Source organism: Xenopus tropicalis, chromosome 4 (assembly GCF_000004195.4).
Source record: "Xenopus tropicalis strain Nigerian chromosome 4, UCB_Xtro_10.0, whole genome shotgun sequence".
Taxonomy (NCBI): Eukaryota; Metazoa; Chordata; class Amphibia; order Anura; family Pipidae; genus Xenopus; species Xenopus tropicalis.
Window position 1 is genome coordinate 51,511,946 of NC_030680.2, and position 15,848 is coordinate 51,527,793.

Here is a 15,848-nt window from a genome sequence, read left to right on the forward strand (position 1 = left end):
ACAAACCCCTAGATCCTTCTCCATTAAGGATTCCCCCAACAAACTACCATTCAGTAGATAGTTCGCGTTTATATTATTTCTACCAAAATGCATAACTTTGCACTTATCAACATTGAACCTCATTTTCCAGTTTGCTGCCCAGTTATCCAATTTTGTCAAATCGCTCTGCAAAGTGGCAGCATCCTGCATGGAACTTATAGTTTTGCACAATTTTGTGTCATCAGCAAAAATAGAAACAGTACTCTCTATGCCCACCTCCAGGTCATTAATAAACAAGTTAAAAGCAAAGGACCAAGGACTGACCCCTGCGGTACTCCACTAACAACACTGGTCCAATTAGAAAATGTTCCATTTACCACCACTCTTTGTAATCTATCCTTCATCCAGTTCTCTATCCAATTACAAATATTATGTTCTAGGCCAATATTCCTTAATTTGATTATTACCCTTCTGTGAGGTACTGTATCAAACGCTTTAGCAAAGTCCAAGTAGATGACATCAACTGCCATTCCAGCATCGAGGTTCTTGCTCACCTCCTCATGAAAGGCGACTAAATTAGTCTGGCAAGATCTGTTACGCATAAAACCATGCTGGCACAAACTTATAGTATTGTGAACTGCAATGTATTCAAGTACCCTATCCCTTATTACCCCTTCCAAAAGTTTTCCTACTACTGATGTTAGACTAACAGGCCTATAGTTTTCAGGCTGAGAACGGGATCCCTTTTTAAATAACGGCACCACATTAGCAATCCGCCAGTCTCTCGGCACCATGCCAGACCTCAACGAATCCTGAAAAATTAAGTGAATAGTTTTGGCTCAGCTCATTTAATACCCTGGGATGAATCCCATCCGGTCCTGGACCTTTGTTTACCTTTACATGTTCAAGTCTCTTTTGAATTTCCTCCCGAGTGACCCATGCGTCAGTAGCTAAATTACTAGAACTGGGCATATTAAAAGGGAAGCCTTCATTATCTGGCTCCTCAGATGTATAGACAGATGAAAAATAAGAGTTCAAAATTTCTGCTTTTTCCCCGTTCTCATCAACCAACTTACCCCCCCCTGTGATAATAAGGTTCCCACCCCTTCTTGCTTCATTTTTTTACTATTCACATAATTAAAAAATAATTTTGGATTCTTTTTTTTTTCTTTGAAGATTTTAATATTGGAATGCATGATCCAAAATCTTTGTTTTTGTATGTTTAAGAATACATATTGCTTGCATATTGTACTAGCTCTGGTGTACTGTGCATAAATATAGAATAGTTATTTGTAGATACCTGTAAACCTAACTTTGATTGTGATGTTTCTAAAGCTTGAGGCTTGTATGTGGACAAAAAAACTGTTCAGAAGTGCTCCAGTCAATATTATAATCCAAATGAATGCAAATCTCTAATGATAAAGGACATATACAATGCTTTATTTAATCTTCCTTTTAATGCTTCCTTAAATCTTATAAATAATGTCATTGAATGCAAAGCATGTCAGTGTTTCAGCTGATAATGTGCTGCTAAATTCATTTAACAATACCTTATTTTCTTCTTTCTTAGTGTGTCTTCAGACAGTGCAGGCCTACTGAACAAAAGGAAATGAATTATAAGATGTGTAATTTTATATAGTATTTGGATGTAGGAGCAAAAGTATAGTTGTACTTAACAGAACTAGGGGTGCATTTTTATTTTAGGGAATAATAATATTAGTAGCCAGCACACATATGAAATGGTGGAGGTTGTTTAGATCCATTGCATTTGGGACTTTGAACACCTCAAATGCTGCACTAGCTGGGTTTCTTTTTGTTTCTTGATATTGTGGCCAAGATTTGACTCAACACACTGACCTGCCTGCCAGGCAAGTGTGGAATTAATGTAATAATTTGTATAGACAAAAGGGTCACTGTGACTGTAGGAAAGAATACATAATTTACCTTGATGGTAGGGTACTTTCTGATAAAAAGATGGCTGTAGAATTATCACACCTAAAAGACAGGGATGAAAAACTGCCTCATTAGCCAATGTTATTGAGTTAAACTTCTTACATCACTTTTAAAACATAGCTTCCTGTTTTCCAAACATAAACCCAGCTGTACCCAAGTACCCAATAAGCACCTGACAGTGTAAGTGCAGATAAACAGTGGACTATCATGACTGTAATGGTTGTCAGATAAATTCTTAATCATATATCGGATGGAAGAGAACTACTAATGGGTTTTTTATATACTGTTTGTCCTCAGTACCCAAAGCAGTACAAACAACCCTGCCAAACTACTAATAAGCAAAAAAAAAAAAAAAGAACCAAAAATTGAATTTACCTTATGTTAATATCTGTGATGTTGTGGCACTTTGCAGCTACCTTTGCCAAAGCAAGCACACCACTGACATTAATATCATTTTTACTCAAGCTGCAGATAAGATCAGAAAAAACATCATTAAAAAAATTACATCAGCACCCAAGTAATATACAAATTGTGCATCTCTTTAGAAACTTACTCAAGTTTTTTTAACTGTTTCATCTTAAAAAATAATTCAAGAAACATATTCATATCTTCTGTCTTTAGGCGGTTATCTTGCAAACTGTCAAGAGAAAGATTGTAAAAAATGTATGTCAAACACTGAAATTATCAACCAACACAGAACCAATGACATTGTGGTAAACCTTGGTGTAGCCATCTGCCCCTACAACATACAAAAAGTCTAAAAGTATAAATATTTTACATTTCAGGTTCTGGTTACAGGTGTGGTGAATAATCGGTCCCTATAACTGTGTACTTAAAGAGTTTTTATTACTCCTGCCTCATGCATTCTATTCTGCTTTTCTTTTTTCACCCTTCTCTACACTTTTTTTCTTTTACCACCGTCTCTTATGTTCGCTCCCTTGCCTTTCTCTAATGGTTCTCTCCAAATCTCCTCCCAAAAACCTTTTCATTCTGATCCCCTGTTCTCATGTTGTTTTCTGTCCCTTGTTACCATTTCCTTTATGCTCTCCCCCGTCATTTACTCTTCAGAGCAGTTGTGGTTTATGCCATTTGCCTGCAGTTTTGATTTGTTGGTGTTTGCTTAAAATGAAAGCTCTGAATTGTGTATATATAAATAAAAGTTTATTTGGCGATTGAATAATTGCACTGGATAATGAACAGAATAAACTCTATTAAACTATAAAATAATGTGGAAGACGCTCGGCTCCTGTTGTAGTTTGCCATTCGTAATCCAGAATATTATGGTCACAGTAGTGGCAAACCTTGCTAAATTTAAACATAATTACACAATTTACATTACATAATTAGACTAATGTACATTTTATAATTCTCTTTTTAGCCCATCAAATGTTTAACCAGATAGAATATAGTCTATCAAAAAAAAATTACTAGTAGGGCGGATATTTTGGGCAAGCGGAAAAGTGCTTGCTGAAAATACCGTCCTACGCCTCCTACATGTGCCTGCACCCGAATGAATGGAATAGGCTCGGGTGCAGGCACATGCAGCCGAAATACGCATAAAAACGCGAGAGAATGCAAAGTCTCTCGTTTCTTTGCATATTTCGGCTACATGTGCCTGCACCTGAGTGTATTCCATTCATTCGGGTGCAGACACATGTAGGAGGCGTAGGGCGGTATTTTCAGCAATTGATTTTTCGCTTGCCGAAAATATCCGCCCTACGCCTCGTCTGCTATCAGCCTTACCTGATCTCTTTAAGTTCTGGACAATCGAGGAATGACTGAATAAGCGAAGCAGCCCCCACAGCTGTAAGCCGTCCAGCAATCAATCTGCAAAATTTAACAAATTTCTTTTACAGTGATATATATAAAATAGTTGCAACATGAATGCATTAAAATTATAACAAATGTATCTTAGGTGATAAAATACAGGATTTTATAAATTGCAGCGGAGCTCTATGACCATACAGAGGCTTTAAATACATGAAAACAATTAGACAAAGGTAGGCTTTGTAGGCTTCAGTTAACTTTCTGGACAATAGGTTCATATTTTTATTCAATTTATCAATTTTGTTTACTGCCAATCTCCTCTCATGACTAATACGTAGCTTTGGGTCCAAAATACGGTATACAGGTATGGGATCTGTTATTTGAAACCAATTATCCAAAAAGCTCTGACTTACATGAAGGCCATCTGCCATAGATTTCATTTTAATCAAATAATGCATATTTTAACAAATAATTTCCTTTTTCTCTGTTCAGGTATGGGACCCGTTATCCAGAATGCTCGGGACCTGGGGTTTTCCAGATAAGGGGTCTTTCTGTAATTCAGATCTCCTACCTTACATCTGCTAATAAAAATATTTAAACAGAAATTAAACACAATAGGATTGTTTAGACTCCAGTGAGGATTAATTATATCTTAGTTGGGATCAAGTACAAGCTACTGTTTTATTATTAGAGAGAAAAATGAAATCATTTTTAAAAATGTGAATTATTTGATTACAATGGAGTCTATGGAAGATGGCCATTCCGTAAAGGTATGGAAATCCAAATTATGGAAAGACCCCTTACCTGGAAAATCCCAGGTCCCAAGCACTCTGGATAACAGGTCCCATACCTGTACTAGCAATGACAGAGATTCAGGCTCCATGTTTAATCCACTAGGTATGATATTAGCATTACAGTATATGAATCAAGAACAGTGATAGTAGAATCTTTACCATAATGATCACTTCACAACCTTTGATTATCCTTCTGTATTGTGGTTCAATAGCTACAGTGCCTCCAGTTTTAAGTAACTAACTTATTGCTACATATTTTAGAAGGCAAATTATCATTTAAAATACATGAACAATATTATAACAGAATATTGGCCAAAAGATTATACCAGTATTATTGTATTATATAATATTTCTATCACTATATCCAAGCCCCCTCCAGCGGTGTCCGCAATCTCGTCCCCTAGGGCCTTATCTGTGGGGGTCAAGTGCAACATAAAGCTCACAAGTGGAAGTTTTATTAAATGCGAGTGATACACATAAGGATGAAAAAATAAAATAATACCTGAGGTTTTGTAAGGTTTTCATGCCAGCTATGTTTTTGGAAAGTGCTTGAGCAAATGAATCTCCATATTTTTTGTTTCTGAAACTAAAATAAGATAGTCAGAAAATTATATTACTTATAGTGTTACTGAACAAAATGTATTTCACCCAGAGTTGTTGAAAAGGTATACAGTAGTTTGCAGCTGACTCCTCAAGGGAAAACTAACCAGTTTAAAAGTAAGTGAAGGCCATTTATAATTCTGTGCCTGCTCATTATATGTTTTAGTCAAGTCGAAATTTGGGTTCCAAGTCTACAGCATAAATATTTATTTTCCTACAAACAACTCCACTATCACATCTTTAACTCATACCTACTGCATCTTTTTGATTCCACTCTCTCTCTATGTTCTACATTCAAGTGCAGTTTAAATCTATAAAACATATTTAAAGTTTTTGGTAATTGTCGTTCCTCTTCACATACTGACTCCTTTCAATCCACCAAGGATGGTCTGTTACAAGGCCCATACCACCTCACCAACTTCCATCTCATTCTTCTAATCCATTGCTAGTCAAGTTACTGTCAACCAGATTTGTTGAAATGGTATACAGTAGTTTGCAGCTGACTCTTCAAGGGAAAACTAACCAGTTAAAAATTAAGTGAAGGCCATTTATAATTCTGTGCCTGCTCATTATATGTTCTAGTCAATTCAAAATTTGGGTTCCAAGTCTACAGCATAAATATTCCTTTCCCTACAAACAACTCCACTATCACATCTTTAACTCATACCTACTGCATCTTTTTGATTCCTCTCTCTCTTTATGTTCTACATCCAAGTGCACTTTAAATCTATAAAACATATTTAAAGTACATTCCAATTGTTTCAAAAGCCCGCAAAATTCTGCTGTAATTTTCTTCACATGACAAACTATGTTTTGAATGTTGCAAGTTTTTGGTAATCGTCGTTCCTCTTCGCATACTGACTCCTTTCAATCCACCAAGGTTGGTCTGTTACAAGGCCCATACCACCTCACCAACTTCCATCTCATTTTTCTAATCCATTGCTAGTCAAGTTACTGTCACATGTATTCCTGATATTGGAATGTATGCAGTATAAAATATGCTACTAATGAACCTAAGGTGCATAATTTTAAACATTGTTTAAAAAGAAACAACCAGGAGTTCAGCAAATGCTGCCTTCAATAGCAATAACATTTACAAATAACTTTAAAAGCACTGAAGATTTTTAATAGATTCATATTGGAAAGTTGCTTATAATTATATTTTCTTTTATTAGGCAAAAACTTATTTTTGGGATTGACCTGTCCTTTTAACGTGTTGGAATCCTCCACTGGAACCAAATATAATGCAGGCACTAGATCATATGGCATTTTAAAGGGGTGGTTCACCTTTACATTAACTTCTACTATGTTATAGAATGTCCTATTCTTAGCAATTTTACACTTGGGGGCTGATTTACTAAGACACGATTTCGAATCCGAATTGAAAAATTCCGATTGGAAACGAACATTTTGCGACTTTTTCGTATTTTTTGCGATTTTTCGGCGTCTTTACGATTTTTGCGTAAAAACGCGAGTTTTTCGGCGTCTTTACGATTTTTGCGTAAAAACGCGAGTTTTTCATAGCCATTACGAAAGTTGCGCAAAGTCGCGATTTTTTCGTAGCGTTAAAACTTGCGCGAAACATCGCGCCTTTTAAGTTTTAACGCTACGAAAAAGGCGCGACTTTACGCGCAAGTGTTAACGCTACCAAAAAAATCGCGACTTTGCGCAACTTTCGTAATGGCTACGAAAAACTCGCGTTTTTACGCAAAAATCGTAAAGACGCCGAAAAACTTGCGTTTTTACGCAAAAATCGTAAAGACGCAGAAAAAAATCGCAAAATTACCGATCATTACGAAAAAAACCCAATCGGGCGCATTTGACCCGTTCGTGGGCTAGTAAATGTGCCCCTTGGTCTTCAATATTTTTTTTTATAGTTCTTGAATTATTTCCCTTTCTCTTTTGCCTTCTGTCTCTTTTTTCAGGCAGAAGCTAGAAGCTTCTAGACACAGCTAGAAATATGTTACAATGTTATTATTATTTTTGTATTAATTATCTTCCTATTCAGGCACTCTGCTATTCATATTCCTGTCTGTCATGCAAAACACTGCATGGTTGCTAGGGTAAATAAGACCCTAGCAAGCCGATAGCTACGGAAATACTAAACTGAAGAGCTGCTAAACTAAAAGCTAAATAACTACAAAGCCCAAAGTAAAATATAAAGCAAATTTGTGAATTGTCTCAGACTATAAATGTCTACATTATACTAAAAGTTGATTTAAAGGTGAACTATCCCTTTATGAATAGGTTCTAAACCTGAACGAATGGTATGGAAATTTTAAGCATCCACATATTTCATAATGTTCCCTTACTTTTTTTGCTAAACAACATGCATTGGGTGGGCAACTTACAATAAAAAAGAAAATTACCTTAAACTATTTAAATTTTTGCATTTGCCAAGAACATCTAAGCAATCCAACTCCATTGGGCACCCTGCAAAATCCAAACAAACCAAGCACGTTCCATGGTTGACAATAAAACTTAAAGCTGTCATATCCACTGGTGCTATCCTGAAGTTTCTCAGTTCATACTTTGACTTAAGGTGTTCCCCAATACGTCGGGCAAGATCCAGATCTTGTGTTTCATATGTACAGTGACATAGTTCAATAAGCTTTGGCCCTGTAAGTTGGGTCTCTGCCAGCTTTACAAGACATTCAATGATAGTTTGCTGTTTCTTTTGAACAAACGCCTCGCTCTGTTCCGCTAAGTCGTACAGAAATGACTGGCATTCTTTGGATGACAACCCAGACAAAAATATATGGAAGTTTTCTGTGATTTCATTTTTTGTTTTAGACTTCAAATTCCACTTTGACTTAAGAGAGAGTTTTTTATTAAGTGCAGCCTCTGTCACTGTGCGGCTTATCATTAGGTATAAAGCAGCAAAAAACTCTTGCGAGCTTAGATGAATAAAGGAGTACCCGGTATCGTTGCTGCTGTCAATGTTCTTAACATCAAAAACAGAAAGTAGGCCGTGGCAGGGGGCAAAACCCTGCAAGCCTTTTGAAATATCCTCAACATAAAACACTGTCTTTTTTTCATCAAGTCCTTTAAGGGCAAGATCACATAATTCGGTGATCAATGGCTTAAATTTCTTGAGCAGAGCTTTTTCTGTTTTGGAAGATTTTTGCTCTTTTGCAATAAAAATATTCAGCATTACCACATAAAACTGTGTTATTGTTTGAGGAAGTTGTGCACTCGAAGGAGCTTGTAGTAAATATTCCAAACAAATGCATACTATATGGCATAACGCTGGTACAAAGCACATGTGCATGAGTTTAGTGTTTTCTCTTAAATGTAATAAAACTTTCTCCCTAAGATAATCATTGCAGAAGAATAATTTTACATATTTCTCAACTCTTCCCTGATTAAACCCTAAAACTTCCGCAACAAGGTCAATGGTTTTCAGGGGGATGTTGTTTAATATTTTTGACCTGCAGGTGACCACAACAGTGCACCCAGATAAAATCACACCATGTAAGAGACAAGTGAATAGCTCTGAGATGGACACTGGCTTATCAGCTTCAGGGTTTACTTGAGGAGGATCATGTGAAATCTGGCCAATAAATTCATCAAGCCCATCAAACATGATAAGGATATGTTGTGGATTTTCAATGATATATTGATACACTTCCTCTGGATTTCCATCAGGTTTGAGGAACAAATTGAACAAAAGTTCTTTAAGAGTCACATATCTATGTATTAAGTTTAGCTGTCGAAATTCAAAAAGAAATGTTAATGTAAATTGACTGAGTTCCCTCGTTGCCCATTCATAGCAGATCCGTCGTGTTAGCATGGTTTTACCAGTACCTGGCATCCCCACAAGTAAAACAGTATGTGTTTCCAAGGTACTGTGCTTTTCAAACAGATTCAGTATTTTCATACTATCAGTAATTTCTTCTGTGCCAGAAGGTACCCCTGAGTCACTTTTAGCTTTCAGCTTTTCTTTTAGAGTCCTGTCATCTTTATGGATTAATGGCTCAACAAACATCTGCCTAACATCTTGACTGGATTCTTCCTTAGATTTGAAATGATACTTCTGTAACAAAGAATTGGTTATTTTCTCTTTGAATCTTCCAATTAAATCTAAGGAAAGGAATACATGAAAAGGAAAAGGAGGTGTTACTTAAAATGCATTTAGTTTAGATTAAAGAATGCATAAAAATAACTAACACCACTATTATTGCTTAAAGGAACTTTCCAAACATATTAACAACAGTACAAATTAAAACGTTCTAATGGGATGTATGATAGGCTGACCTGTCATATGGCCCTGTTGAGCCAAAAATCCTTTTTTATCTAGGACTATCGCATAGATTTTAGCTGGTCCTTTAGACCGATTCAGCAGCTTATCTGCCTGTGCATGGACACCCCCAATGGGCCTATCTGACTGAGATCTGGCCTAAAATTCGGCAGATCTGGATCGGGTAAGTTTGATTTTCTGCCAGACTGGGGACATCGTCTTGTTGCCCCCGATCCGCCGGTGTCTATGCCCGCCGTTGTAGTTTTATCTTTTGGTCCTGGGGCCAAATTAGCCGATATCGCTCCCATCTTTATGTGAGCATTTCGGGAGAAGATCTGTTCACTTGGTGACCTCACTAAACGAGCAAATCTTCCTGTGTACGGCCACCTTCAGTTCCAAGTTACATTCACACAACACAGATTATTATCAATTTCTTCAGGATCCACTTGATCTGCCTATATGTTATTTAGAGTGTGAGATGAAATAAGAGAACCCAGAGAAAATCTACATATACTCAGGAAGCAAAGCAGCACAGCTAACATCTGAGCCACTGTGCCATCTATTGTGAGTACAGTTATGGGACCTGTTATCCAGAATGCTCAGGACCTGGGGTTTTCTTGATAATCTTTCTGTAATTTGGATCACCATTCTTCATCTACTAAAAGGTCATATAAACATGAAATAAACCCAGTAGGATTGTTTTACCACCAATATGGATTCATGCAGCTTAGTTACCATCAAGTACATGGCACTGTTTTATTATTACAGAAAATGTAAATTATTTTATTAAATTTGAGTCTTTGGGAGATGACCTTCCAGTTATTTAGAGCTTTCTGGATAACAGCTTTCCAGATAATGGATCCCATCCCTGTATAAGGACTGTAACAAAGCATAATGCAAAGCTTGCATCATCATATTAAAACAAAACAGGCTCATTGAGCTACAAATGACTGCTACTGAATAAATCAGCTCGCTACACAACATTATAAATGAAAAATCTAACAAGGGAAGGCTTATTATCATCTTTCAAATCTGTGAGTTTTAAGTTTTTTTTTTTCAAAATTTTATCAAACTCAAATGTTTGCTTTTTTAAAAGATTTGAATATAAAAAACTTTGATAGAATTAAACCATGAAAAAAAAACTTGAATGCACTGTATTCATATTCTATCCATCATTCTCAATGTAACTACAAACTCAAAAAGATTAAAATTCTCAAAAAACTTGCATTGTAAGACCACATATGTTTTGCATAGGACAACTCCCATTGACTACTACATAAACTTGCAAGCTTTAAGCTTGAAGTTTTGCATTTAAGCTTTTTTGTATTTTTTGCACCATAATTTGAATTTGGGAGTTTTTGAATGAAAAACTTTGAATTGAAGAAAAAAATGTAAATCTTAACACCCCCTAGAACAGCATTCCTAAGCCCATTCCTTCAGATGCATTATAAAGTCTGATATGGAGCAGTCTATAGCTATTACCTATTTTCTGTCGTTTAATTCCTGCAATTTCACTGGAAAGCCAACAATCAGTAGTCTCTTCTTCCCCTCCTAAAAACAAGATACATGTTTTATTAGTAAATAATACATTTTCCCATCTTGCTTCTAATTTGGCCCCCTTTATTGCATATGCAATGTATGAATTGTCTGGTCCTTTGTCTGTCCAGTTTCAAAACTCTACAGATTTCGTTATTTGCTCTTGGTTTATACAGTGACCTGACTACCCAAATCCTCAATTCTGAAAACCGATTCTACACAAACAAATATCAAACTCCCAAATCCAGCAAACTTACAGAGTCAAGGAGTTTACAACAGACTAACATTTGTGTTAAAATAAGTATTAGAAATAAGTATTAGAATGATTGAGTAAACGGGAAGTACCAGTCTCCATAACCATCTACAAAGTTACCCATTTGAAAATACGTATCACTTGTATGTCATACAGTTTCTCAGTTAAATGTACATTCATAAACATTACAGCACATGTAACTACAATACAATTTACTGGCTGCAGCATTAAGTCAAAGAGCATAGCAGCATGAAAGTTTCCAAACGAAACAAACAAAAGTGTCTGCCAAAAAATGAAAAATGATATTAAATGTTTATTTTAGATTCTCATGCTTTCATAAAGGTTTCTTTGAGCCTGCAATGGAAATAAGTCATTGTAACAGTTGAAGGACAAAGAAAACTAATAATTCAAACAATAAGTGCTATATACATTGCCGCTCTTACACTAGACTCTGGCTCTCATAGCAGCCATAGTGGAACCAGTCAGCAATGATGTCATCAATTTACAGACAAACATCCCAGCTCTTTATTTATTGTTATAGAAGTTTATAAAGTTTATAGGAGTTTATATAGAAAGTAGTTTTATTTTAGTCATAAGAGTGAAAAAATAGCATTCTCTGTATCAGGGGTGTCAAACTCAATCACATAAGGGGAGCAAAATCTAAAACACAGGCTATGTTGCAGGGCTGAATTTTTTATTAAGATACTTTGTAAGATACTAAGGGGTATATTTATCATGCAGTGTAAAAAGTGGAGTAAAATATCACCGGTGATGTTGCTCATAGCAGCCAATCAGATGCTTTGCTTTGATTTTCTGACTGTTGAAATCTAATTGCTGATTGGTTGCCCTGGGCAATATCACTGATAATGCTTCACTCCGAAAAATGAAAATTGATCATGCTGGACGGTCACACACACTCACCAAGGGCCACATAAAACAGCCAGGTGTGTCGGGGCCTTGTTACATAGTTACATAGTTACATAGGGTTGAAAAAAGACCATTGTCCATCAAGTTCAACCCATCCGAGTAAACCCAGCACCCAACCTATACTAACCAATCTATACACTCACATACATAAACTATATATATACAACCAGTAATACTAACTGTAGATATTAGTATCACAATAGCCTTGGATATTCTGCTTGTTCAAAAACTCATCCAGGCCCCTCTTATAGGCATTAACAGAGTCTGCCATTACCACATCACTAGGAAGGGCATTCCACAGCCTCACTGCCCTCACCGTGAAAAACCACCTACGCTGCTTCAAAAACCCCCTAAAAACATTTGTGCTCTATATGAACACAGTGCTATGAAGTTTCAAACTTTGATAAATATAGGGAAGTGAAACATGTTTGGATGTACATTTAAAGGAGAAGGAAAGGCAAAGTCACTTGGGGGTGCCAAAATGTTAGGAACCCCCAAGTGACTTTAACCGCTTACCTTGTACCCCGGGCTGGTGCCCTTGTTAGGAGAAAACAGCACCAGCCCGGGGTACCTGTAGCGGAGCGCTTCCTCCTTCCTGCTTCCTTTTCCTAAAATGCCAGCTGTCGGCACATGCGCAGTAGAGTGAAAAGCCGACTTTTCTGTTAAAGTTTGGCTTTTCACTCTACTGCGCAGGAAGGAGGAAGCGATCGCAGCTACCCCGGGCTGGTGCTGTTCTCTCCGTACAGGGGCACCAGCCCGGGGTAAAAGGTAGGCGATTTAAGTCACTTGGGGGTGCCTAACATTTTGGCACCCCCAAGTGACTTTGCCTTTCTTTCTCCTTTAATGAATGGCGTCTAGACCTAGATAATATTTTTGCATTCAAAAGGCAATTACAACCATGTTTAAATAATGTGCCCACTTACTCTTATTCTGCTCAAATGAAGATGTGGAATTTAGATTACCTATAATGAAACAAACATTACTTCAGCACAACTGTTTTTTTAATTAATTTGACTTTAACCTAACTGATGCAAAACATACCTTCCCCTATCATGCTTATTAGTTCTACCTCCAGGTCCATTGGTAGGACACCATCCATGCAAACACTCTGTATAATGTTCTTTAAACTCTCGGTGTGCCTCACCAACAATTCACGGAGAAGTGAGGATACTTTCATTTTGATATCCGGTAACTGAATAATGTGGCTAAAATCAACATTGGGTAGAAAAACATCTATTTTTTGCAGAAAATAGGCCAAATCACTGCAAAAATAATCCTCCAACCTGGGCAAAAAATTAGCTATGACATCATGAAATTCCGCTCCCTCCATTTTATACCTGCAACAACAAATAACAATTTTCATGTAAAAAAATTAATGCTTTAAAAGATATCACTCCTAATATAATTGCTTTACCTATGTGTGAAGTGATAAACTGTTTTTTTCTACTTTCCCACACTGGGAGTTCAGCTGACCCCCCAATGAGTATTATATGCATCCATGATGATGAGCTATATAACATGTTTATAAATGGTATGCAGTGTAAATATGCATTGTTGTATTGTATTATAAAGTTGTACAGGTGTGGGACCTGTTATCCAGAATGCTCGGGACCTGGGGTTTTCCGGATAAGGGATCTTTCCGTAATTTGGATTTCCTTAACTGCTAAAAATCATTTTCATTTAAATATTGAATAAACCCAATAGGCTTGTTTTGCCTCCAATGAGGATTCATTATATCTAGTTGGGATTAAGTACAAGGTACTGTTTTATAATTACAAAAGGAAATCATTTAAAAAAATTAGAGTTACTTGTTTATAATGGAGTCTATGGGAGATGGCCTTTCCCTATTCGGAACTTTCTGGATAATGGGCTTCTGGATAAGGGATCCCATACCTGTTTTGACATGTTAACTATGAAATTTCAAGTAAAGAACAAAATCCTCACATTCTAAATGTAAGGAGAATTAGAGACACAATTCTAAATTTTTATTAGATAGTGAGCTTCAAATACATTTGGCAAAAATACAAACCAAAGGAAGGCAGAAGAAGAAATTGCCTTCCCTTTAAAATCTGCCATTGGTTAACATGCCAGAAAATCTAGGCATAAAATTCTCACCTTAAATAAGGGAGGATAACACTTGTTGCAAATATTTGCAAGAGCAAGTTATAACACATGAACCTTTTTTTTCTACTTTCCCACATTGGGAGTTCAACTGACCCCCAATGAATATTATATGCATCAATGATGATGAGTTATATAACATATTTTTTAACGTGTATTATAAAGTTGTATTGTCATGTTAAAAATTTAAAGTAAAGAACAAAATCCTCACATTCTAAATGTTGTCCTTTTAAATTCTGACAAAGCTGAAAGGCTTTTTTATTCTGTAAACCAGTGGTAGCTGCCAGCAATTGGTGCAGACTGCTCTCTGATTGGTGCATTTCCTGGAAGGATCTTTTTTTTCATCTGGGTCACTGATTGGAAAATTCCCAATGGAGAACTACAAGCAAATAAATAAAGAATTAATCATCAGGGGTTGCCACCCGGCTAGCCAGTAAAATATCAGCCCCAGTTAAAGCCAGAATTACAAATTTGCCAGAAATAATATACATATAAAACACTTTTATTTCTTGGTGTTACTGTTGAACCAATACGACATTGAATACCTGTTTTAAAAAGCGGTTAGGCTGCCCAATGACATCAAAAACCAGTTCTTTTCTTGCAAAACCAGTTCTTTTCTTCTGTGTATACAGTAGAGGAGCCAGAGTGTCAAGTCCCACATAATAGTGGCACTGTTGCCTCAGCTCCAACTACGCAGTGGTTGACACAGGATATGGTGCTTAATGAGTTACACAAGATAAATGTAAACAAGGCACCTGGGCCAGATGGAATACACCCTCGGGTACTGAGAGAGCTAGGGGCAGATTTACAGTGGCCTTTGTTTCTGATATTTTCAGACTCGCTTTCATCAGGTATGGTACCTATCGATTGGAGGAAAGCTAATGTCATTCTTATATTTAAAAAGGGAGTAAGGTCTCAGCCTGGCAATTATAGGCCTGTAAGTTTGACATCCATGGTGGGCAAGTTATTTGAAGGCTTGTTAAGGGATCACATACAAAATTATGTACTGGAGAATGCCATTATGAGCAGTAATCAGCATGGCTTTATGAAGGACAAGTCATGTCAGACCAATTTAATTGCTTTTTATGATGAGGTGAGTAAGAAGCTGGACAGTGGGGATGCAGTAGATATAATCTATTTGGATTTTGCCAAAGCATTTGATACTGTTCCCCACAAACAAGTGCTTTCTAAGCTAAGGTCTATTGGTCTTAGTGAAGTCGTTTGCACATGGATAAAAAACTGGCTACAGGATCGGGTACAGAGGGTGGTTGTTAATGGTACATTCTCTACTTGGAATAAGGTTCTCAGTGGGGTCCCTCAGGGTTCTGTACTGGGTCCACTTTTGTTTAACTTGTTCATAAATGACTTAGGGGAGGGTATTATAAGTAATGTATCAGTGTTTGCAGATGACACAAAACTCTGCAGACCAGTCAATTCTATCCAGGATGTGGCATCCTTGCAGAAGGATCTTGACCAACTGGCAATCTTAGTGGCTAAGTGGCAGATGAGATTTAATGTGGATAAATGTAAGGTCATGCACCTGGGATGTAAAAATATGCAAGCCACTTATACCCTTAATGGGACTGCACTAGGCAAATCCATAATGGAGAAGGACCTTGGAGTCCTTGTAGATATTAAACTCGGCTGTAGCAAGCAATGCCAGGCAGCAGCTGCAAGG

General features: G+C 36.8%; 1 protein-coding gene across 7 annotated transcripts in view; it reads right to left on the reverse strand.

Annotated features, from left to right (window-relative positions):
* The window catches only part of nlrc5 (NLR family CARD domain containing 5), a 99,664-nt gene that overhangs the window by 73,070 nt on the left and 10,746 nt on the right, over nt 1-15,848 (reverse strand). For 5 of the 7 annotated variants that reach the window (XM_031900763.1, XM_031900764.1, XM_031900766.1 and 2 more), the window contains exons 2-12: nt 14,382-14,549; nt 13,091-13,386; nt 12,973-13,011; nt 10,816-10,884; nt 7,463-9,176; nt 4,996-5,079; nt 3,676-3,759; nt 2,486-2,569; nt 2,308-2,397; nt 1,924-1,974; nt 1,530-1,574 (exon numbers count right to left, since the gene is read on the reverse strand). In XM_031900763.1, coding sequence (XP_031756623.1) covers nt 1,530-1,574; nt 1,924-1,974; nt 2,308-2,397; nt 2,486-2,569; nt 3,676-3,759; nt 4,996-5,079; nt 7,463-9,176; nt 10,816-10,884; nt 12,973-13,011; nt 13,091-13,386; nt 14,382-14,383 — 2,558 coding nt within the window. In that variant the 5' untranslated portion in view covers nt 14,384-14,549. The remainder of the gene's footprint in view (nt 1-1,529; nt 1,575-1,923; nt 1,975-2,307; nt 2,398-2,485; nt 2,570-3,675; nt 3,760-4,995; nt 5,080-7,462; nt 9,177-10,815; nt 10,885-12,972; nt 13,012-13,090; nt 13,387-14,381; nt 14,550-15,848) is intronic. The other 2 variants (XM_031900765.1, XM_018093489.2) reach the window with 2 other exon arrangements.